Genomic DNA, 15020 nt, shown 5'->3' with positions numbered 1-15020 from the left:
TGGCCACCCATCAATCACGGTCTTCCATAACTCTTGTAACATGGGATCATTGGACGGTTCTTGTTGCAGTTGCTGGCATTTATACTGCCCGAAACTAATGAGGTTGATATGTAAGACATCTTCTATTTGGTATTGATGAGATGTACTTAAAAATCTAAAGAAATATTTCTAGTTTTAGACGGGTTAGACAAACAACTTAAAGTATCGGATGTGACCATGGAACTATCTGGCTTGTAGCGTATGTCACAGTTGTAGCGTTGTATTTTGACAAGTAAGTGCTGTAATCTGGGTGATGCACTAGTTAACAGTTTATGCCAGATCATCTCAAGTGGTTTGTGGTCAGCTTCCATGATAAACTTTTTTCCAAATAGGTACGTATGGAAACATTGGACTCCAAAAACCAAGGCTTAGGCTTCCTGTTCAATATGCAGATAGTTGGCCTGGGCTGTTGATAGACACTTGGAAGCAAAAGCGATAATCTTCCCTTTTTGCAAGATGCACACTCCAAGGCCTTTTTGTGACACATCAACCTCTCGTGTAGTTTCCTCTGCTGGGTCTTGCAATTGACTTGTTGATGATCCTTCAGTCAATGATTTCTTGAGCTTATCAAATGTGTGTTGATAATCCTTCTGCCAGATAAATGGTACTTCTTTTTTCAGAAGTTCTTGAAGATTCAAATACAAATACACTTGCTGCGGTCAGATGGGGAGTTGAACAGTGGGAACCACCCATGTCACCTCACGTGTCAGTAACAATCAGCAGCAGGTCCCCAGCAGCACGATGGCTCAGAACCATTCTGAAGGTTCATTAAGTGCCCTGGCCACACACTGCTTCCATGATCAGAAGCAGCATGCAGCCTGAAGCTCCTCAGCTGGTGTGTCTGCTGGAGGATGAACCCCCAGGGACCTGTCCTCAGGGTTGGGGTGCTGCCCACCTTGCCAGAGCATTTGAGGTCATTGAACTGTTTCTGGCAGTGGATCCAGGACCTCCGGGTGACACTTCTGCCACTCACAATCTAAGCGATGTCCTGCCAGGCCTGTTTCATTTGTGTGGGTGGCCTCCTCCTGTCACCCTACAGAATGAAGTCCTGTTCTCCCTCACGGTCTCCAACATAGCCTCAAGGTCTGCATCGGAGAAATGTGAGGCAGTCCTACCCCTAGTTCTAGGCATCCGGCTCTCCTGGGACATCTTGGAAACCACAGCAGGTTGAATTAAACAGCAGTAACAGTAATGGCTCTCGGGTTCTGTTTAAATCGGTTCCACAGTTTAAAAGCCCCACCTCTGTTCCCAACCCTGCAGCCACTAATTGGATGGCAAACCTGTTTGCATCAGTTAAAGGGTTGCCCATCCCCCCACCCACCATGAATATTGTGCAACATTTCCATTTCCCATCAGGGACAGATCTGCAACCCAAAAATAGTCCTGGATGGCATTACCCATCCCCAACACGAAAATTCACCCTCTAGTGTCTGGGGTCTGTTGTTCAGAAAAAACTGAAGAAACTTGGATTTTTTAGACAGGAGAAGAGGTGATGCATTAAACTACAAGAGTAGCACTCGGAAGTATGGGTTCAAACTAGTTAGAAGTTATTTTAGGCCTGATATTGGAAATTCTTCTACAAAGGATCATCAACAGATGAAATAGACTTCTAGAAGAGCAGTGGAGGTGAAAGCCCTGGATTTCTTTAAGATAAACAATTGTTTTCTACAGTGGGGAGAATGTTAAGATCTATCTGAATAGATGAATTCAGATAGGCTAAATGTCCATGCTGATCCATAATTATCTTGTGAACTTGTTATATTTTAAAATCTGCAATAAATAATGAAATTTGTAGGACCAAATCTTATTGGAGCAGAGCATCTCTCAATATGTGCCATTAGGCTTTTTCCTGCATCCTTCAGTTTGAACTTTATTTTCCTGTCAAATCTTGCTGTCAGTGTGAGCTGATAACTGTGCTGTCAGGGCATTGAGGCATCTGAAACCTTAATGCACGATGGGACCAATAGTGCATCTGCTTAGGCAATGAGTTTGAAGGATTAGGAAAGAAAACGACTGAGAAGTAGGGGGAATTACAGTCAAATCAGTTATAGAAAGCGAAATAAAGTGAGGGAAATAAAGAGGGAGGAAAAGTAAGAGAAACATTTTAAATGTGATTTCTCCTTTTAATTCTCTAACAATGTACTACATGCAGGAATGAGACTCAACAGTTTAAATTATTCCCTTTCTGGGCCAGAGAGATTGATTGGCATTGCAATAACAATTATTACACCATTAAAAAGTTACTTACATTGTTTAGTTCCAGCCCTACCTTTCTGCAGTGTGCTCAATGGGCAATTATTGTACAAATCCAGCAAGTTCTTAAAAATAACAGGGAGGCTAAGGGAGAGACGTCGTTCGTTTAAAGCAAGTGGTGAAGCAGACTAAATCAAACAGCAAGTTTTGGAGAGTTACAGCTTACACTGTATTTCTTCAACCCCTGCAGTTGTTAGCCAATTTGCGCATTAATAACAGGGTGCATCATTAACACTGCATTATGTTTCCAGCAAGATTTGGCCCATAATATTCGCATATGTGTTTTAATTCTTCAAGTTAGTATCATAGTACTGAAAGTAAGACAGTATCCTAACAATATTTACATTAGGGTTGTTAATTCTAATCAAATTGACAAACAATTTGTTAATTTATTAAAAATCAATTATACATGGGTGAATTCAAACAGATTTTAGTGACTTTGAAGAGAACGCAAATCTCAGCAATGTTTGAACTTGAACCAGCCTCAAAGATTCAAACAGAAAGATATCCATTTTGAAAGCATTTCAGGTCAGTGACCCTTCTTCAGAACTGACAAATATTAGAATGTAAAAGATTTTAAGCAAGTAAAGTGGGGGGTGGGGTGGGGGGGTGGGCAACAGATAACAAATGAGAAGGTGTTGATAGGACAAGGTCACAGAGAATAACTGACCAGAAGGTCATTGGAACAAAGGCAAACGGTATGTTAATGGTGTGCTGAAATTTCTTAATGTTTGTGCTTGGAGTGCTTTGTGCTTTACAGTTTATCCACACCCTCTCTGTACTAACGCTTTGTCTTTCAGCACACCATTAACATACCATTTGCCTTTGTTCCATGACCTTCTGGTCAGTTATTCTCTGTGACCTTGTCCTATCAACACCTCTTTTGTTATCTCTTGCCCCACCCCCCCACTTTACTTGCTTAAAATCTTTTACATTTCTCATATTTGTCAGTTCTGAAGAAGGGTCATTCACCTGAAACGTTAACTCTGCTTCTCTCGCCACAGATGCTGCCAGACCTGCTGAGTATTTCCAGTATTTCTTGTTTTTATTTCATATTTCCAGCATCTGCAGTATTTTGCTTCCATTTTGAAAGTATTCACTCATAAAATTGCATCTGCCAAAATGCTGTTACTTTAAAAAAAAAAGTCAACTTTTAACTAATGGTAATCTTTTACTCCTTGTGCTTTTCACAGCAAAATTCTGTGGAGACCCTGGGGTGCCAGCACAAGGAAGAAGAGAGGGAAAGAGCTTTATCTATCAATCAGAGGTTTCATTTAGCTGCAACTCCCCTTTGATCCTGGTGGGTTCAAGAACCAGGATTTGCCAGGCTGATGGGTCTTGGAGTGGCTCACAACCTCGCTGTATAGGTACGGAGAAAAACAAGTTCACACTATCCTATATAGATGACACTTCAGCTTTGTTTATTTCCTTGCAACTCTACATACCAATGTTACATTTCAATCAGAATTATACTTAATTTTTTTTGTCATGGGAGTAAATTGGAATGCAACTTTGAGGATTTGTAGTTAGATTAAGTTTAGTTTAGTTTAGTTTAGAGATACAGCACTGAAACAGGCCCTTCGGCCCACCGAGTCTGTGCCAACCATCAACCACCCATTTATACTAATGCTACACTAATCCCATATTCCTATCACATCCCCACCTGTCCCTATATTTCCCGACCACCTACCTACACTAGGGGCAATTGCTAAAGGCCAACTTACCTATCAACCTGCAAGTCTTTGGTATGTGGGAGGAAACCGGAGCACCCGAAGAAAACCCACGCAAACACAGGGAGAACTTGCAAACTCCACACAGGCAGTACCCAGAATTGAACCCGGGTCACTGGAGCTGTGAAGTAGAAATTCATCTGGGCCTGTTTTTTGGCAGTAAAATGGGCACAATGTCAACATATTTAGCAGTCCAATCTGTGCATACGTTCAGGTGACTGCTGAAGTCCTTGGGTCATTCTTTTATTCCGGGTGACAAATGTTGATTGGAACCTTAACCCCTGTACTGAAGGATCTCTCCGGAAAATTTATTTATTATCAGCAGAGCAGGTGTTGGGCCTGTCCAGCTCAGAATTCAATGGCACCTGCGGCTGCCAACAAAAGATATGTTTTTTGAAAAATTTAAATTCCTGTTGAGTAGCAGGAGCACTTATCTCCCATAGCCCTCGCCAACACCTCCCCTCTTTCCAGTACTCACCTTTGGACTGTTGACTACTGTTGACAAAGCAAGTGGCCACCTATAGGCAGCAGCAGCTCGCGCATGAAATGTTAATGAGGCCCGGGGCCCAATTTGGGGCCAATCTCTGTCCTCCCAATTGTGGAAGTCTCTGTGGAGTGTGCTGCCTGCTCAACTGAACAAGGGTGCATGAAGATCTCTGCACCAAATAGCTTACTGAGCCATAAAGACCAGGATGATCTGAGATCAATGATTGGTCTATGCTGAGTGAGTCAAACTTAGCTTTGCACCACTGGCAGTCCTACATTTAAGTTCAGCATCTCAGTTGTAGGATGCTTCCAAGGCCTGAAAAGCTGTACCCCACCCCGAATCACTGCCTCTAGGAAAGGAGAGAAGTGGTACATGAGGCAAGGGCAAAATTCACAAAATTTGAAGAGCATTGTAGATTTGCAGTTAAAAGTTTGATTTTGAAAAATAAATTAGGAACATGAAATAATTGTTTTCTTTCATTTAGAACCTTCACAAACGGCGTGTGAAAACCCAGGAACACCACTGCATGGGACACAAAATAATACATTTGGTTACATGGTGAGTAACATAGGGTGAAATTCCTTTCTTCACTGTAGTTATTACAAAAAAAGTAAATGCAACTAAAGAGTGGTATTTCTCTACTGTTTACTTACATCTACATTTTCACTAAACATAGAAATAGTAATTTCAGCACTATTGTGATTTCATATAGATGCTTGGTTACACTGGGGTGCAGTGACAATGTAGATGTTAGCATCCAATAGCAGTAGTAGTTCTGTTAAACCTTGGCAAGTGCAAGAATACCTAGAAAGAGAACAAATATTAATTATGCAGCCTGGATATCTTCAGTATTTGCTACAGATATTGAGTAACTGATTCAGTATAATATAGTATTCACTTCACAAAAGAAATTAAAAATTTATGTATGGTAACACTTCTAAAACCCTAACAATGAAAACAATAAGGACACTACAGTTAACCTCACCTTCCTGAATTAGGGGAGGAAAAAAACAATGGCTTGGAAATTCGCTGACATCCACCTAAGTTTTACACACGTAAAATGAGTACCTAAGAATCAAATATGTTGGGTGGCAGGCACGCACATTCTACACCAAGAGTTCACTAACCATCATATTGGTAAATAATGAATCAAAAATATCCAGGGCTGGCATCTGTTTGGCCCTTTACATATATAGGCTTAATGCCTGTTTCAGGACATCTACCCCGCCACCATCCCGACTCCACCGAAATTTAGTCCGAGGTGGGAAAGCCTGTGAACGGCCTTCCCACTTTGCCACCAATTAAGGGCCTCTTCCCACTGCAGCCATAATTACCCATGCGGCAGGCGGCCCTGTCGCCTCACGGGAAGCATAGCACGAAAAACTATACGGCTGCTTACTGGCTCTGGGGGGAGGCGATGGGAAGGTAGGGGGGTGGTTCCTCGTTCAAAGGTGTGAACAAGGTACCCAGCATCAGGAAGGTGTTGCTGGCTGAGGGCTCTCTCCCCCACACCCCGCGAGACCCCTCCTGCCCTGACCTACCTTAAGCTTGGTTCCGGCACTGCTCTCGGTGATTGGTTGCTGCAGCTACAGCAGCTGCCACTGCTTCCATGGTGGTGCTGCAGCTGCCGGCCTCTGATTGGCTGGCAGCTCTGCAAGGCTTGGACTTTCGGCGACGGGGTCCTAAATCCAATGGAAGGCTCACCACTGTCCACTTATGTGCCTGATTGACACGAAATTCGGTGGGGCTTCTGGAGAAGAGGCGATGTGGGGATCTCAGCTGAGGTTTCCCTTGACGTCGAGATCCCCACCTCCAGCATAAAATTCCCCCTGTTAATTCTGTTCCTCTCTCCACAGATGCTGCCTGATCTGCTGAGTATTTCCAAAACTTTCTCTTTTTACTATATATGTACTTGCTGTACTAAACAAATTACAATTATTGAAGGACATCAAGAATGTTTTACTATTGCAAAAATATATAGTAAGTTGAAAGTTGGAATATATTTGGAAATGCTGCTAAAGTCTATAAAGAATCTTATGTCCAAGTTCATCTGAACTGCTACTCCTGCATGCATCCCTTTGATAGTAATTGGAAGAAAAATGTAAGGATTAATTCTGTTAAAAGGAATTACTTCATCTGTGTTGGATGCAACAAAAATCTGTGTATTACAGGAAGCCGTGTTCTTTAAAAGCTTGGAAATAATATTTAATATTCATCATTGCTTAAATGCTTAAAGGGACAATAACCTTTCTAATTAGCTTATTTCAATAACGAGCTCTAAGTGTCTTGCTTTGGCTGAGTTAGCAGCTTGAAGAAATAACTCAACTGATCAGTGCTCAGCCTGCCACCATGTTAAAGGCAAAGTAGTCATATATTATGACAGAATATTGCAATTTTGTTATACTGCTGGATTTAGAAGCTGTGAAAAGAGATTCTATGCAAGTGCTTAAAGAATAATTTGTCCAGAGTGATTTGAACCAATTTTCATTCGAGGATTAGTGTAATGCATGCCCATGGATTGCAATCATGTGAAAATTTCTGCAACTTTTAAGATTAATTTTGTAGAAATGATTAAAGCATTATCTGGGAAATCAAGGAATTGTGCAGAAGGGCATGCAAGTATGAATATTGCTTCATTTCAACCATTTTGTTTCTCTGAATGTGAGAAATCAGCATTTATTGGTCAAAATCAATAGTTGAAGAGAGAAATTGTGCATTATGTAATTCAGATGTGTGTTTCATGTACTTTTTCATATAACAATCATTGTGCCCTGTCTCTAAAGTATCTCATGCGCACTCAAATATTGCAGACATTTTTCAATGTGAAATAATGTATTGTAACTGCGGAAATAGCTTTTTGGCTCTTTTTGTTTTCTATTCTGCTGTTGCTGGGTGGTGACATTCTATGGGCATCTGTTGCCCTCTGGCACTGCACCCATTTTTCATCTGTGAGTTCTGATGGTAAATGTTGCCATTTGACCATGGAGGGCAGCACAATCGTGTCCTCAGACAATGTATACAAAAATACACTTTCCAACTGAATAACAATTAGGTACAGGACCTTGGCTGTTCCTTGTTTGAAGAGAAAAATGTAAGATCCATTGTAAATTGGTCCAACTTTCCATTTAAATTGATGCAAATTGCAATTAAAAATGTACAAGAATGTCACACAAGGTAGACAGTATATATATTGCTAGAATCACCAATGTGCCATGGTTGTTCTAAGCCTGCAACGCAGAATATTTCAAATATTGAAAAAGTTAGACCATAAACAGAGAAAACTTCAAAAATCTTCAGATTTAAATACTTGAGCAGACCAGGCTGTTCTGTCTTTTTTTAGTAAAGTCTCCAGCATTCCTTTTCTTCTGCAAATGCTAAAGATGGAAGTCAAAGGGCTCTGCTATCATCCTTTTTCGTGCAAATAGATGGAAACGGGTATGATATAGTTGGGATTACAGAGACATGGCTGCAAGGTGATCAGGGATGGGAAATGAACATCCAGGGGTATTCAGTATTTAGGAAGGGCAGACAAAAAGCAAAAGGCGGTGGAGTTGCATTGCTGGTTAAAGAGGAAATTAACACAATAGTGAGGAAAGATATTAGCCCTGACGATGTGGAATCTGTATGGGTAGAGCTGAGAAACACTAAGGGACAAAAAACATTAGTGGGGGTTGTATATAGACCCCCAAACTGTAGTGGTGATGTTGGCAATGGCATTAAACAGGAAATTAGAGATGCAGGCGATAAAGGAACATCTATAATTATGGGTGAATTTAATCTGCATATAGATTGGGCAAATCAAATGAGTCACAATACCGTAGATGAGGAATTCTTGGAGTGTATACGGGATGGTTCTCTGGACCAATACGTTGAGGAACCAACTAGAGAACAGGCCATCCTAAACTGGGTATTGTGTAATGAGAGAGGAATAATTGACAATCTAGTGGTGCGAGACCCCATGGGGATGAACGACCATAATATGATAGAATTCTTCATCAAGTTGGAGAGTGACGTAGTTGATCCTGGGACTAGGGTCCTGAATCTTATTGAAGGAAACTACGAAGATATGAGGCGTGAGTTGGCTATGACGGATTGGGAAACATTACTTAAAGGGATAACGGTAGATAGGCAATGGCAAACATTTAAAGAGTGCACGGATGAACTGCAACAATTGTTTATCCCTGTCTGGCGCAAAAGTAAAACGGGAAAGGTAGCCAAACCATGGCTTACAAGGGAAGTTAGAGATAGCATTAGATCCAAGGAAGTGGCATATAAATTTGCCAGAAAAAGCAACAGACCTGAGGATTGGGAGCAGTTTAGAATTCAGCAAAGGAGGACAAAAGGATTGATTAAGAAGGGGAAAATAGAGTACGAGAGCAAGCTTGCGGGGAACATTAAAATTGACTGTAAAAGTTTCTATAGGTATGTGAAGAGAAAAAGATTGGTGAAGACAAATGTAGGTCCCTTACAGTCAGAAACAGGAGAATTTATTATGGGGAACAAAGAAATGGCTGACCAACCAAATGGATACTTTGGTTCTGTCTTCACAAAGGAAGACACAAATATCATACCAGAAATGTTGGGGAACACAGGGCTTAGTGAGAGAGAGGAACTGAAGGAAATCAGTATTCGCAGAGAAATGGTGTTGGGGAAATTGATGGGATTGAAAGCCGATAAATCCCCAGGGCCTGATGGTATGCATCCCAGAGTACTTAAGGAAGTGGCCCTACAAATAGTGGATGCATTGGTGGTCATCTGCCAAGATTTTATAGACTCTGGAACAGTTCCTACAGATTGGAGGGTAGCTAATGTAACCCCACTATTTAAAATGGGAGGTTGAGAGAAAGCAGGGAATTATAGACCAGTCAGCCTGACGTTGGTAGTGGGGAAAATTCTAGAGTCCATTATCAAAGGTTTTATAGCAGGGCACTTGGAGAACAGTGGTAGAATCGGGCAGAATCAGCATGGATTTACAAAAGGGAAATTATGCTTGACAAATATATTAGAATTGTTCAAGGATGCTAACTAGTAGAGTTGTTGAGGGGGAGCCAGTGGATGTGGTTTATTTGGACTTTCAGAAGGCTTTCGACAAAGTCCCAGGATGTGGTTTATTTGGACTTTCAGAAGGCTTTCGACAAAGTCCCACATAAGAGATTAGCGTGTAAAATTAAAGCGCATGGGATTGGGGGTAGTGTATTGCGATGGATAGAAAATTGGTTGGCAGACAGGAAACAAAGAGTAGGGATAAATGGGTCTTTTTCCAAATGGCAGGCAGTGACTAGTGGGGTACCGCAGGGATTGGTGCTAGAACCCCAGCTATTCACAATATATATTTAATGATTTAGATGAGGGAACTAAATGTAATATCTCCAAATTTGCAGATGACACAAAACTGGGTGGGAGGGTGAGTTGTGAGGAGGATGCAGAGAGGCTTCAGAGTGATTTGAACAAGTTGAGTGAGTGGGCAAATGCATGGCAGATGCAGTATAATGTGGATAAATGTGAGGTTATCCACTTTGGTAGCAAAAACAGGAAGGCAGATTATTATCTGAACGGCTATAAACTGAGAGCGGGGAATATGCAGCGAGACCTGGGTGTTCTCGTATACTAGTTGCTGAAAGTAAGCATGCAGGTCCAACAGGCGGTAAAAAAGGCAAATGATATGTTGGCCTTCATAGCGAGAGGATTCGAGTACAGAAGCAGGGATGTCTTGCTGCAATTATACAGGGCCTTGGTGAGGCCACACCTGGAATATTGTGTGCAGTTTTGGTCTCCTTATCTGAGGAAGGATATTCTTGCTATAGAGGGAGTGCAGCGACGGTTTACCAGACTGACTCCTGGAATGGCGGGACTGACGTATGAGGAGAGATTAAGTCAGTTTGGATTATACTCGCTGGAGTTCAGAAGAGTGAGGGGGGATCTCATAGAAACCTATAAAATTCTAACAGGACTTGACAGGGTAGATGCAGGAAGGATGTTCCCGATGGTGGGGGAGTCCAGAACCAGGAGTCATAGTCTAAGGATACGGGGTAAACCTTTCAGGACTGAGATGAGGAGAAATTTCTTCACCCAGAGAGTGGTGAGCCTGTGGAATTTGCTACCACAGAAAGCAGTTGAGGCCATAACATTGTATGTTTTCGAGACGCAGTTAGATATTGCTCTTGGGTCTAAAGGGATCAAAGGGTATGGGGTGAAAGAGGGAGCAGGTTACTGAGTTGGATGATCAACTATGATCATAATGAATGGCGGAGCAGGCTCGAAGGACCAAATGGCCTACTCCTGCTCCTATTTTCTATGTTTCTATGTTTTTCAGTATTCACTGAGTCCATCATAGAAATGCAAATCTTATTCGTCTGATTTTTTTTCTCTTCATGGAATAAAGGATTATCTGGGGCTGCTGCATTGATGTGAAAGACTTAAGATGAGATAAGAAAGAATAGGAAAGTACACAAATGATATCTTCAATCATTAATGAGTTGTATCAACAATTTAAAATCAATGTTCACAAAGTGCAATTACCAAATTCTGATTTTCTATATGAAATATTAAAGTTCTTGGTCTCTTCCCCATTAATTTTTTTTGTTAAATACAGTGACATCGAACTAAAATTCAAAATAAAAGCAGTTGAAGGAAAGCTATTCCTGTTGGCAACCAGTAAACCAGACTTTTAATTGTTTGTTATGTTTAGTATTAGTAATTGTAATTGACATTAAAATATTCCCAGAGCATTTAATTTTCTTCATCCCAGAAACTCATCCACAATGGTAGCAAGGAGAGCTGGAAGTTTGCCTGAAAAGCAAGCAGCAAGGAGTAGATTTACAAGGAGTGAAAAAAAATGTAAACAACCACTTACTAAAATACCAATAACAGTGAGAACATAATTTATTTCTCAGACTTTTATTTCATATTTTAAATGGGGTTGAATGTTCTCATTGAAGTCCTGCTGCCAGGGCCAAAAGCAGGAGCCAATGTCGCTTTGGCCAGCGGCAGGACCCTGGGACGGCAATTCAGGACGGTGGCTCACCCCAAGGAGTTGCCAGTCCAATTAGAGGACCAGCAGCTCGGCAGACTCAGCAGTGTCACCACCGGCAGCGGCTAATGCTGAGGCTGCAGTTTCAGGGAGAGGGTGCCTCAGTGGTGGGGCACCCTTGAAAACAAGTTAGTTGGGTTGTGTGGATGGCATGGAGGGGTGGCCATTGCTGCTGGGGATCCCCTCCTTGGGCCATGGAATGCCCATAAAGGAAGGCCCCATCCCAGAACCAGCTGGGAGTACATTGAGAGAAACTGTTTCCACTGTCAGGTTTGTCAGGACACAGATTCAAGGTAATTAGCAAAAGAACCAGAGGTGAGATGAGAAGATTTTTTTTTATGCAGCGAGTTGTTATAATCTCAACGTCCCTGGGTACGGATGGACTTCATACTAGGGTCTTAAAAGAAGTGGCTAGGAAGATAGTTGATGTATTTGTTTTAATTTTCCAAAATTCCCTAGATTCAGGGAAGGTTCCATTCGATTGGCAAATAGCCAATGTAACTCCTTTATTCAAAAAGGCAGGGAGACAGAAAGCAGAAAACTACAGGCCAGTTAGCTTAATATCTGTCATAGGGAAAATGTTCGAAGCTATGAATAAAGATGTTATAGCAGGGCACTTCGAAAAATTCAAGGTAATCAGGCAGAGTCAATGGGCTGAATTTTACGTCGCCCCAGCGGGTCAGTTGGTGGCGTGGGGGCAGTTTAAAATTGAGCGGGAGGCTCCAGGAGGCCTAGCCGCCCTGCTCCCCCCTCCGCTTGACTTTATGGTGGTCGGGCGTGGGGGGGGGGAAACGGCCCGCCGGCCCGAGGCCAAACAAGGCCCTTAAGTGGCCACTTCACGGTCACTTCAGGGACCGCGCCTGCCTCCATGGGTATTTTACCCATGGTAAGCGGGTGTGCTGGGGACGTGAAAGGCCGCCCAGCGATAGCTGCCGGCCTTTCCGCTCCCCAGGGGAGGGAGACATGGCAGTCGGGCACAGGGTGACCGATTGAGGTCCGCCCCTCCTCCCAACCCACCCATGGGACCCAAGACGCCCCCCCCCACACTACCATTCCAGCCTCACCAGGGAAGGACCGATCCCTCTGGTGAGGCATGCCCAACTCACTCACTCTCCAGTGTCCATGGCGTCGACTGGGCTGCAGTCCCAGCAGTGGCCACCGCTCCTGGTGGTGCTGCTGGGACTAAGAGCTGCTGTACCGCTGATTGGCCAGCAGCTCACTGAGGCTGGACCTCCTCCCTCAAGTGAGTGGAAGTCCTGCCTCGGGACAATTAAAGCCCGGGGACCCATAAAAACTTGATGGCCTGCACAGACACAATGGGCTGAAGGTCCTGTTTCTGTGCTGTATAACTCTATGACTATGACAAAGCAGCCCACTTGGTCGGCATTTCACCCACCACCTTAAACATTTACTCTGTCCACCACCGGTGCACAGTCGCAGCCGTGTGTACCATCAACAAGATGCAAAGCAGCAACTTGCCAAGGCTTCTTCAACAGCACCTCCCAATCCCACGACCTCTACCACCTAGAAAGACAAGGCAGCAGACGCATTGGAACATCATCTGCAAGATCCCCCCCGCAAAGTCACTCACCACTCTGTCTTGAAACTGTATCGCCATTCCTTCACTATCACTGGGGTCAAACTCCTGGAACTCACTGAATAACAGCACTGTGGGTGTACCTGCACCAGATGGACTGCAACGGTTAAAGAAGGTGGTTCATTCCCACCTTTTCAGGGGCAATTAGGGATAAGCAATAAATACTAACCTTGCCAGTGATGCTCACATCCCAAGAATGAATTAAAAACATTGTTTTAATTGATTTGGTTTTACCACTCTGAATCTTATTATTGTTCACTCTTTCATGGTGAATCTGCAAACAGCAACAACAGCTTGCATTTATGTAGTACTTTTAACATAGTAAAGTTCCCAAGGCTCAAGGTGTGCTTCAAAAGCTCTTCCTTCTTTTCTCTCCGACTTGTGCTTGTACTTGGAAACTTGGCCCAGTGTCTCTTTTTCAATATTTTATTAATTTGATGTTCACCTAGACTACTTGATGGCTTCTTTTGCTCAGTACTAGAGCTAGGTTCTTAATTTGTGCAGGGAGTTGAGACTGATTGATGAATGTTCTTGTACTTCAAGAGAAGGAATGTTCAGATTTTAGCAACCATTGTTAAATCATCCAGCTAGCTGCTTTTCCTTTGGAGTTGATGAGTGGAGAGATAAGAATTTAGAATTTTCTCACTGCTGGATGATCATTAATTATTTCATTGGCAGTCAAGAACTTAACCTAATCCATTTAATTCATAAGCAAGAGACAGCTTTTTTCTCCAAAAATGTTTAATTTATTCCTCTTTTGCTTGGTTCCATTTATGAATAAAGATCTCTTTTGGAAGAAGCAATTGTCATTCCTATTTTACCACATATGTGTTTACAATTTAGTTTGTTGTGAAGTTACCACGCTATGTTAAGTTGCTTTCTTTTCCTCCCTTGGTTGACCTCTTGTATTAACTATGGCTGAGGAGGTTGGTGAGGGAGATAGTAAATTGCTGCAGAGGTCAGTCCCCATGATCATGAAATTGGTCCATGGATTTTTTTCAGTGTTATAATATATTTTTCTCAGCCTTTTTCACTGTCCATATTTGCTCTCGCTCTAAGGCATTGAAACCTTGCTGGGGCACAGTTCCTCTGGGATTTTTTCTATGTAGGGAATGCGGCAGTCAATGTGGACACAGTGGTCTGGATTTTATCAGTCCCCCGACGTCGGGGGTCGTGGCGGGGTGTCCGGGAAAATACCTCTGGGAGAGGCCCGCCACAGGCCTTGACGCCGGGAAGGCCCTGCCCCATATTACTGGCGGTGGCAAGGCCTTGTGGCAGCCCTCCCTGCCCATTGGCAACAAAAACTTCATTTAAATAAATGTTAATTAACGAATAAGTACTTACCATGTCGCGACGGCTGTCCTGCTCCGATATTCCGGCCGGATGCCAGAACTCCCACGCCTTCGAATCTCCAGGTGGGGACAGGGGAGGAGTTAACTTTTAAGGGCAGGAGCAGAGTGGGGAAAACTCTTGCGATTGGTGGAGGGGATGGTGGGAAGGGGTTGTAGGTCAAAGTGAATAAAGTTCGGGGGGGGAAAGTTCATGATCAGAAAATGAGTTTTTTGGGGGAAAAGGGCAATCAATCAAGTCTTTCAGTCATTGGAAGTTGGGAGAGGGGCTTGAATCATTGATTAAATTTTGCACATTGCATTTTTGCCTGTGTCCTTAAAAATTTAAGCTACAGGCTTGAAGCCCTTTAAATATGGCGCTGGTGCCTGTGCAGTGGTGCTGGACACCATGGCTGGGGACAGAGGGCAGATCCCTCCACGTCATCGGGGTGGGGCGGTCCGCCCTGTCCATTTAAATGAGCTGCCACGCTAAATATCATGGTGGCTCCGCGACGCACATCTTGCACATGCACCGCGCTGTATTTGAAGCTCACCA

The 15020-nt window shown here is 43.0% G+C and overlaps 1 protein-coding gene across 1 annotated transcript in view; it reads left to right on the top strand.

Moving 5' to 3' along the window:
• Window positions 1-15020, top strand: part of csmd3b (CUB and Sushi multiple domains 3b) — a 2327439-nt gene that overhangs the window by 2260868 nt on the left and 51551 nt on the right. Inside the window, exons 61-62 of the mRNA XM_068032163.1 lie at window positions 3486-3659; window positions 4994-5067. Of these exons, the coding sequence (XP_067888264.1) occupies window positions 3486-3659; window positions 4994-5067 (248 nt within the window). The remainder of the gene's footprint in view (window positions 1-3485; window positions 3660-4993; window positions 5068-15020) is intronic.

This window comes from Heterodontus francisci, chromosome 5 (genome assembly GCF_036365525.1).
Source record: "Heterodontus francisci isolate sHetFra1 chromosome 5, sHetFra1.hap1, whole genome shotgun sequence".
NCBI classification, from domain to species: domain Eukaryota; kingdom Metazoa; phylum Chordata; class Chondrichthyes; order Heterodontiformes; family Heterodontidae; genus Heterodontus; species Heterodontus francisci.
The sequence above is the reverse complement of the archived record's forward strand: the minus strand, read 5'-3'. Positions and strand labels throughout refer to the sequence as shown.